Genomic DNA, 10,217 nt, shown 5'->3' with positions numbered 1-10,217 from the left:
TCGATATCGACCAATATAAAACATGAAACTTATATCGTGATAGAGATTTCAGCCATATCGCCCAGCCCTACCTCCACGTTAGCGCCGTCGATCTGGGCTCCGTTCATCAGGCTGAGCGCGGTGAGGGCGGCGTGGCGGCAGCAGTGGTGGATGAAGGTGCAGCCTGACTCGCTCCACAGAGCCTGGTTTGAAGCAGGAGGACTCCATGCAGAGCGTCTCCAGTGGTGCTCAGCACCAGGTTGCACAGCTGGAGACAGGAAAGGAGCACAAACACTGACCTGGATCATTCCTTCTAGAAAACTCTCATGTTATTTGGACGCACAGAGGTCATTCGATGTCGTTTACTGATGTTTTTCACGGCAGAAATCAGCTGACGTGATTGGATTTCGTGGCTTTGCTCTAGCAGCGTAAAAAATGTGTGCACTTCATTTGGAAAAGGATGACAAATTTGAACTGAATTTCGAGAAAATCTGCAAATAAAACGCAAAAAAATGTTTGTTTCCATCCACTGCTGTTACTGCAAGTCTGCTGGAGGTAAGCAGGAGGTGGCGCTAAATGTCCGCTCAATGACCCTCGACTGTCCTGCAGAGGAAGACAGCGCAACAAGACGACGAGACTAAAAGAGCTGAGCCTGAAACAGTGGAGAAAAAAACTGCAGAAAACAGGATGGAAATCTAATATTTCTGTTTGTTTCATGCATTCATGTGAGGAAGGTTCCACCAGATCAGAGCAGAGGAACAGACACAGCTTCTTCTTCTTCTTCTTCTTCTTCTTCTTCTTCTGAGTTACATGTTTGCTTTTGGCTTTTGTTGCATCTCAGCCTTTCACAATAAAAGCCTGCGGGGGGGGGGCAGCCATGAGTCTCCTCCTCTGCCAGCTCGATATTTCAGAGGCCTCCTCCTAAAGCGCTCATCTGGACCAGCTGCCTCTCTCCTGTGCAGATCATGAACTAAAAGCTTTAACAGCTTTAACACCGTGAGCTGGTTTACAGACGACAAACAGCAGAACGGTCCTGTGGTCTGTAACTTCATCGACATCCCGTCGGTTCTGACCACTTCCAAAACGTCAGTAAATCAGTTTCCTCTCGAGCGGTTCTTCAGCATCAGTTTCTACTTGTGAAGGACGTTTGAAACACACACACACACACACACACACACACACACACACACACACACACACACACACACACACACACACACACACACACACACACACACACACACACACACACACACACACACACACACACACACACACAGGACTCTCGTGTACTTACGTAAAGGACTCTGAGGTGCTGCGTCGCCTCTTCGTCCGGGTCTCTCGGGCTTGGCCCAGTTCACGTGGACGCGCTGACCCCACAGCTGGAAGTTTCCTGTCCAACACATCGGGACCACACCTCTTCAAATTCAACACGTGGACACGCCAACGCTCACAGACATCAATTAATTAGCCGCAGAGGATAAAAATCAGGCCACGGAGCAGTTTGCCTCAACTCTTCCCACTTCCTCATCACTTCCTCGTTATCAGTGAAGGAAACGCAGAGTGCGATCGATCAGTCAGATACGTTCAGTCTCACCATCGATCAGTCCTCTGGATGATGAAATATCAGTAAAAAGTTTAAAACGAACATACCAGACAGTCCAAAATTCACAAATTAATGATTTAGTCCCAGATCAATCAGAGGAAAAGCAGCAAATCCTCCAAATTAAGAAGTTAAAATGAGCAGCTGTTGGAGTAATTTCTCAACTCAGCTGTACCCAATAAACTGGACACTCAGTGTGTATCTGATGTCACACAGCTCAGTTCAGACGTTCTGCTGCAGCACTCTGTCTTATACCTCCCTCTGCTGGACAGAGGTGGAACTGACCCAGAGTCAGTTCAGAGGCTGCACTGATCTCACGTCAGCTGGGAGACTTACAGTCTCTCATATAACAGCAGTGATTCTGGCTTTCTTCTTCACAGTCTTCACTCACCTGGCGGGGGTCCGCCGAACTTCCTCTGTCCGTTCTCCTGCAACATGTCGTATCCCGTCTTCTCCATCAGACTGAGCAGAGCCAAGTGTTTGAAGAGGAACGCCTGGAAGTCATCTTCGTCCACCATCGGGATGACCGTGCCGGAGCCTCTCTCCATGTCTCCGTCTGTCCAGGCAAACGTCACAGTTAACAATGACCTGAAACACTGGGACACATGCTGGGAGACAGGCTGGGAGATACGCTGGGAGACACGCTGGGAGACACAATAGGACACACGATGGGAGACACGCTGGGACATACAATGGGAGACACGCTGGGACACACAATGGGAGACACGCTGGGAGACACAATGGGAGACACGCTGGGAGACAGCAGTAATCCAGCTGAAACAGTCAATCTGGTTATTTTTGGATCATGGCTCATCTGGTGACCAGAACGGCCAAAATGTGATTTCTGACATTTGATCAAGTGGAAAACATCAATTATCAGAAGCAACAACAGCCTCCACACACTGACTTTTACTGAGACGTGGGAGCTTTGCTCTACGGAGTTTCTGCTGTAGCTGAAGAAAACTCTGACTGATCAATATCCCAATCAACAAAACAATGATCACAATATCAATCAGCAATGTATTAAGCATGTATTATGTTAGCTAGCTAGCTGGCTAGCTTTTACTCATTTATCTTCATTGTATTCTGGTCGATGCTAACAGTGCTGAGGAGGAAATGCTAATCGTTACATTCATCCTAATTTGTGCTCCATCAAAACAATAGTTCAGGAAGTCAAACTGAAGTTAATTAAACTACGTGCTTTTGGCGTTTAGCTAACGTCATGAGCTATTTTCTGTGGACCAGCTGGAACCAGTTCAAGGAGCCCTGAAAGCACCCAGTCCAAACCAGAGAGCAGCAGTCAACAGCACTGTGGAGAAGTTAGCTTGTCAGATAGTCTGTGTCAACTAGACTGATTCATTCAAGTAGTGAAACGTCCACAAACATCACAAGCTAAAAATAACTTATGGCAGCTGCTGCGGTTAACTTAGCCAGCTAGCATGTAAGCTAGCGACTCTGTAACGTTCACTAACGGTAGCTTTAGCTTCCTCGCGCGTTGAGCAAACAGCGGTTTCACTGACGTTCGCTAACTAATCCAAAATGAACTCTTTCCGGCTCTGTCTGTCACCACTTCCCCTCCCACAGTCTTCTCACGTTTCCCTCTCAGCAGACATAAAACGTCAACCGGCGACACTTTATCGATACTTAACAACTTCATCGGCGAAACTGAACTCACCCAGAAGGTCTCCGTCCCGCTCAAGTCAAAGATTGAACGTCCAATAAACCGAAATTATGACTGGCATGACTTGGCCTCTGGGCCAATCAGCACGTTTATATGGGGGCGGTAGGCGGGACAACACGAAATACGCTCCTCTTACAAAATAAAATTTAATTAATAAAATAAAATAAAAATATGTTATTAAATGTGTCCAATTCTAAATGATGAAACTTGCTTTAAAAATATACATTTAAATACATGTAGTAAATATATATATATACAAATTTATGCAAACAGTTAAATATCAGTCAGTACATGATCATTTTTTTCCCCTGTAAATTCAACAAACTCAATATGATTAAGAACAATCTTTATTTGACTCCTGCCATCATTTTACATTTTTACATTCACTATTCTCATTAAAATTTCCAGGATGTTAGACTGCAGACTGTGTGTGTGTGTGTGTGTGTGTGTGTGTGTGTGTGTGTGTGTGTGTGTGTGTGTGTGTGTGTGTGTGTGTGTGTGTGTGTGTGTTATGAGGCCATCCAGATGAGGAAGGGCAGCAGGACGGCCACCAGGGCGGAGTAGGCGGTCACAGCTCCGAGGGAGAGGAGAAGACACGGCCCCATCACCGCCGCCGCCTTTGCAACACGTCGACTCAGCAGCAGCTTCCTCACTGTCTTGCAGAACTGATGAAGAAAGAGAAAGTGACAAAAACATGATTAAGGTGTGATAAACACCAGACGTCCACAATTCAGATCTTACCAGCTGCAGCAGACGTTACGGTGAATCAGAGCAGAAGAAAGAGTAGCTCTGAGATGTGTCGTAGCTTGAAGCTAACGATGAGTCTACCCAAATGTGGTGCATTATACACAGGCTCAAAGGCTTCAATCATCCAGTATTTGACAAACAGGAAAAGAGGAAGGCTGCAGAAACAGCAGCGCTTTCATTGACTCCACTGTTGTTGCAACAGGGAGGCTTAACCCAATTAATGAGGGAGGCTGGTCTGATCTGTGATCAGCATTAATCTGCAGCCAAAGGTCGGCCTGGAGCGCCCCTGTGGAAACCAGGAAAAGAGCAGCCGAGGTCAGGAAGGAGAGGAGATCACTGCAGTGCTGTAAACACACCGTCACCTGCTTCACATGATGAGCTGCGATTCAGATTCCTCCTGTAAAGATCTGAGCCTGCTGGTCGTGTGATTCATTGATTGAAACACGCCCAGCTGATTGGTTCTAAACCGGACTGAATCTGTGTCTAATAATGGAAACACCATGGCGTCGTTGTCCATCAGTCTGAGTCTGGTCAACTGTTGGCTGTCACCTGAAATGTCTGGAAGCTCATGACGGTGCCGTATCGACAGTACATGACGAAGTGCTCGCAGTTGTACCACAGCAGGCTGTAGGACACGTGACCCTGCAGCTTCTCCGCCCTCCTGGCCACCTCCTCCGCCTGCAGCGGCGGGCGGCTGCACACCTGGACACAGGAGAGAACAGGTAGGTAGCTGCTGTGTCAGACACTGTCAGCCGAAGCTGCGGATGAACTTCATGGATTCATATTTACTTAAAAGAAACATCTGTGTTTAAATCAGGAACAGCTGTCGGTCGTCTCAGCTCATTTGATCAAACCACCAAAAAGAGTTTAAATTACCTCAAACTTGACCAGCTGGAACATTTCCTACATATCGGACTGGCGATAATGAAACCAGTGATATGACGTCCATAACGATCTTAATTCTGCATCATGACCACATTTTAAGACAAAGAGCAGCAGGTGTTTTCATGCCGTATTTTTACTTTGTTCTATTGTTACTTGTACTCAGGTGAAAGTACTGGACTGCAGTAAAACGCAGAAGCTTTTGCTGGTTTCTCTCCTGGTTTGATTGGACCTCTCAGACGCTTTAACTGGCATCCAGTACGGTGTGGGTCGCTCACCTCGTCCATGGCGTTGATGAGTATTTCTGAACCGTAGGCGAAGTCGTCCACTGAGTCCACCCTCACGCTGCCACACTGAGGACAAATAAATGCTGCATCAAATACTGCAGAAAGAACACGATCATGGCACATCATGGACCTGCAGCGTCTTCACCGTGGAAACATCACCAGCATGTCAGACTTCTGCTTCTTTATTTTATTGGTTTCTGGTCTGTTCTTCTCTCCTTTGTCATTATTAAGTTTCTTTTCTCCCATCAGCTGTGGTACCTTGGCCAGTACTCCCAGTAGGAGCCTGCTGTTGGTGACCATCTGTTTGATTCGATACTGATCACTGGAGACCACAGGCATGATGTCTGGGATGAAATGAGCGACCCTGGAGAGAAAGGAAAGGAAAGGAAAGGAAAGGAAAGGAAAGGAAAGGAAAGGAAAGGAAAGGAAAGGAAAGGAAAGGAAAGGAAAGGGCGTAGGAGAAAGTGGGAGGGAAATGGCAAAGGAGACAGTGAAGGAATGGAAAGGGAAAAGGTGACATAGGAGAGAGGGAAGGAAAAGGTAGTTGAGGTGAGAAAGGACAAGAGAGTAAAAAGAGGAACAGAAAAGGACAGAGGTGACGACAGGAGAGAGGAAAGGAGGGAAGAAGGAAAAAGGAGTCGAGCAGAAGGTGAAGGAGAGAACGAATAGATGAGAGGAGAGGGGGGAAGACAAAAAGGAAGGAGTTCGCATCAGCTTCACCTTTCCATCCTCAGATTTAACCTGAATGAACTTTTTTGAGTTTGTTTACTCGACACCTGATGACGACAGACTCACCTGCCTCCACCCAGGTAAATCCCAAAGTGTGTGAACAGGGTCCTGGGAACCTCCAGCAGGTCTCCCCTCCTGAGAATCCGCCGGTGCTTCCCGTCCTCCTCCTCCTCCTCTCTCTGCCTCCTCTCCTCCTTCACGTCGCGTCTCGGCGTGATGAAGATCAGAGCGAGCAGCTGCAGGGGAAACATGCTGAGAGGAGACGCGGGGCGCCGCCGGCCCCTCGTTCCAGCTTTTATGGTCTGGAGGGGGATTAGTGAGTGTTCCCAGGCGGGTCCAGGATCAGGGCTGCGTGCTGTGGACCTGAGCGGCTGAGGGACGGACAGGTTTTCCATCTGTGACAGTGACTTGTGGGATGCTCACCTGTGGACAGGTGCGCAGGACGGTGAGGCCGTGCAGGACACTGTGGTGAGTCCCTGAGGTGAGGTCCAGGTGTCGAACAGTGGTTTGGTTTCTCCTGTTTGAACTTGGAGGAATGAATGCAGCATTTTCTCTTTTCAGGCTTCTGCTGCCGTCAGCGTACCTGAAGGCGTCTGAAGATCATCACAGATCTGATCGAATGCGGATCAGCGTGTTCTGCAGTGTCAGACGTTCCATTTAGATTTGAGGTGTTTGCACTGAATATTTCCACTCTGCTACATCTCAGAGGGAGATGCTGTACTTTGTACTGCTCCACATTTGCCCAGCAAGCAGACAGCTTTAGAGGAAATAAATGAGATTTGCTTCTGGATTATTAGAATTGAGCAACTTCAGTGACTGTTTCTCATTTCAGACTCAGAGTTTCTCAACAGAAACAACGTGCTGAGGATTATCCTCTGGATGAGATGGATGACCACACGCTGAACTCCAGCATCACATCAACCTGCTGAAGGAGGAAAGTTCCTCTGAGCTCACCTGAAATCTGTGTAACACCTGGATGCACGTGCAGGATTTATGACAGCCAGTCTAGAGCCAATCATGGTGCAGTATGAGGCCACAAACACTGAGAATGGACTCTTCAGTGAATTAGGAGACACTTTAGGTCTTAGGATATTTTTTTATCAAGATTTTGAACATTTTTCTGTTACTGTTCAACTGTTGTTCATGTTGTAGTTCCTCCAGTCGGCCAGCAGAGGGAGACAGAGGTCACAGATGACTGGAGGACTGCACTGAACGTTTCCATGAGAAAGAGCCTTTAAAAGGACCTGAAACTCTGCTTCAAACTGCTCCATGTGGAACATTTTCCATCTGAAAACAGATTTCCTGCTTTTATTTACTGATGATGTCAAACGTCACAGATTTTTCAGATGTTATTAGAATATTCTCAGTATTTTGCATTTAAAAACCTTTGACTTGCATTGCGTTTGATTTTTTTGAAGCTTGTAAGTTTAGTTGAATTAAAAGTTTCCCAGAACTCCCAGAATTCAACGAGTCTGCTGCATTCCACTTCCTTTATTTACATACAGAACAAAGCATAAAGTGTTACAGCGTCATAAAAAATGAATTCTGTACAAACGTTTGTGACTGAGAGAGAACAATCAGGTCTAAGGATATCTACAGATATTTACAGAAGAGCGCAGACGGCTCCACGCAACACGAACAGTCCTGCTGCTGCTGTTTCAGCCAAGATGGCCGCCACAAGGTTCAACTTCCTCAGGTAAGATTTCAATGATTTGTTGTTGTTGTTGTTGTTGTTGTTGTTGTTGTTGTTGTTGTTTAGAAAATACAGAATAACGTCGGACTTGAATTGGACTGGATGGAGATGCAATTCTAGCACAATGCAAACAATGTCAGTTATAAATGCTAACAACTGGCCCGGTTGGACGGCCTGGACAGCCAATCAGGACCGAGTGTAGCTGTGATGTGTTTCAGTTATAGGACATATGAGAAACAGGACAGACGAAATGTCTGCTCAGATGTACTCTCTGATGTTAAGCTGCCACACTGGAAGACAACTGGAAAAACATCAAGTTACTTCCTCAGCCACCCCTTCAGAACAAAAGCTTCAACTTCAGTAGAACGCAGTAATTATTCAATGATCTTTGGTCTCTTTAACACAGTTTAAAGTTTGAAAACCAGAAGCCTTAAACTGTTTTTAAGTTGTCTCTATCTTTGTTTAAAGGTCTTGTTGTTATCGTTCAGTCTTGGTTGCTAATGTTGCTCATGCTAACTACCTGTTCGTCTTGCTCTGGTCAATCAAACATACAGAAAAAGCATCACTTCCTGTGCAGCTGGAAACAGTGAGTGTTTCGGTTCAGTCTCTATGGTGTGTTATTAGCAATAAAATGTAGTACCACACTACTTCCTGTCTGCCAGTCTTCCAACATGGCGGCTCAGGCGCTGACAGTGAACGCTGTCCAGAAGCTTCTAGCTGGCCATCCACAGGGTGAAGGGGATGAGGAGGGTGGGCAGGGCGGTGCTGGAGGATACTCCCAAACACACCATGGACAGGAGTCCCAGCAGCGCCGTCAGGAGAACGTTACGCTGGTCACGGATCAGCGACTTCAGCCAATCACAGAACTGGAAGACAGGAAACAACATGAATAAACCAGCCAAGTAAGTCAGTCCTTAACCATCATGCTGTATGAAGAGAGTCTTGACTAATGAGAGGTCTAATGGGGGGGTGGGGGGGGGCTCTGGACAAATCCAGTCAGTAGACTTTTCTGTGGAGGGAGCGACGACTTCTTACTTGAACAAAATTCTCCTTTAAACTTCAAACATTAACCTCTGTCACTGTTCAGGAATCAAGAAGAGAATCGAGCTGTTGTTTATTTTCCGTGGGGCCCTCTGAGGCCCCTGTCAGAGCTCCTGTTGGCCCCCGGCCCTTTAATGAGCCTGGAGGAAACAGACTTTGCAGGTCAAATGTTTAGCTTAGCAATTACAGGAAGTGAAACGTGATCAGGGGAAAGTCTCTTTGCTGCAGAACCACACAGTCTGAACGGACAGGCAGGCCCCGCCCCCTCACATCCGCCATGTTTTTACTGTAAAAAAAACATGAAAACACGGCGGTGAAACTACCACCTGAACTATCCCCTCTCACCTGAGAGAATGAGCTGACCTTTGACCCTGAGCTGTACTGACTCCGTCAGTGCAACCAGCTGTGATGGAAGACGAAGTGCAAATCAATGGGGCGTGGTCCAGAAAGTCATCGATGCTAGATTCCTGAAGAATGTCAAGATTCATGCTTTAAATTCAACGTATTTTCGTACTATCACTCTAAGTACTCGCTCGTGGGTGTCGGAGTCCGTCACTTCCACACTGCCCTGCCAGCAGAACGAAATGTTGGCTTTTCGAGTGTTTTTGTGTCGTAAGTATCACGTCAACGTTTCAGGCATCAGAGTGACAGCGTTCAGCACCGGGCGGGGGAGGGGGTGGCGGTGGCAGCAGACTCCTGCTGGAGTCGCATTTGTGGCAACGAAACCAGATATTTTAAACCAAAACATGGAGTCTTCCCGCCTGACCAAGTTTTTGTGTCTAAAGCTAAGCAGACGTGAACCACAGCGCCGTCACTCATAAAACTGAGACGTAAAATTTGAGTGTAGAGAAGCGTAAAGCCGCGGCGACGGTTCCTCTGCCAGTTGGGTCATTACCCAGTGTCGCAGCACGTGCTTCACTGTTTACCGTTCACTCCTGCAGCTGGATCACAGCTGGATTAACTTACTGCTAATGCTAACACCAGACTTCCTCCTGCGGCTGCTTCACATTAAAAGTCCAGGACAAACAGGAGGCGGCGTTTGTTGTGAAGCGGCCGCAGGACGCACGAACCGCAGAGGAGACTGAACTGAGAGGGTTTCTGGTATCTTCTTCTGAAAGATAAAAAAGATCTGAAGGCGTTCAGTTTGTCGCCGGCTCATCGTCCTTCAGAGAAACCGCTAACAGACCAGAGGCACAAAGCAGAGGCTCTGCTGCCCTCCTTCATCATCATCATCATCATCATCAGTCTGGAGAGGCTCTGACTCGCTGCTGCTGTTTGGTTTCTGGCTCCGGGCTGAATGCAGCTCTTGTTCTCTGGACTTTTCCGAGCAGCGACCCAGATTTTCCTCTGGTTTAAGACCAGTCTCACATGCTGAAACACTCAGGTGGAGGGGGTGGGGGTGAGGCTGAGGGGGCTTTTTTCACCTTTTAGACCTGAACAGTGAAACTTCAGCCAGTGTTAAGATACTCTGTTAACATCTCTGAGGCTCAAACTGAATCCACTGACTTCAATCATTCTTTTATTTGATGCTTTTTTTAAACTTTTTTTTTTGTAGAAAACGAGATTTGAGACTCT

At 47.0% G+C, this 10,217-nt stretch overlaps 2 protein-coding genes across 2 annotated transcripts in view; both read right to left on the bottom strand.

The window, feature by feature from the left end:
- Window positions 1-3,619: 3,619 nt before the first annotated feature.
- lratb.2 (lecithin retinol acyltransferase b, tandem duplicate 2) lies at window positions 3,620-6,669 on the bottom strand. The gene is made up of 5 exons (XM_070993029.1): window positions 5,975-6,669; window positions 5,438-5,543; window positions 5,171-5,245; window positions 4,560-4,712; window positions 3,620-3,928 (listed from the first exon to the last, which is right to left on the bottom strand). The coding sequence occupies exons 1-5, from the start codon at window positions 6,301-6,303 to the stop codon at window positions 3,773-3,775; spliced, it is 819 nt and encodes a 272-aa protein (XP_070849130.1). The 5' UTR covers window positions 6,304-6,669; the 3' UTR covers window positions 3,620-3,772.
- Window positions 6,670-7,386: 717 nt separating this feature from the next.
- The window catches only part of LOC139351231 (lecithin retinol acyltransferase), a 4,096-nt gene continuing 1,265 nt past the window's right edge, over window positions 7,387-10,217 (bottom strand). Inside the window, exon 2 of the mRNA XM_070993030.1 lies at window positions 7,387-8,467. Within this exon, the coding sequence (XP_070849131.1) occupies window positions 8,315-8,467 (153 nt within the window). The 3' untranslated portion in view covers window positions 7,387-8,314. The remainder of the gene's footprint in view (window positions 8,468-10,217) is intronic.

Source organism: Chaetodon trifascialis, chromosome 23, assembly GCF_039877785.1.
Source record: "Chaetodon trifascialis isolate fChaTrf1 chromosome 23, fChaTrf1.hap1, whole genome shotgun sequence".
NCBI lineage: Eukaryota > Metazoa > Chordata > Actinopteri > Chaetodontiformes > Chaetodontidae > Chaetodon > Chaetodon trifascialis.
Note: the sequence above shows the minus strand (reverse complement) of the source record. Positions and strands in the feature narration are given on the sequence as shown.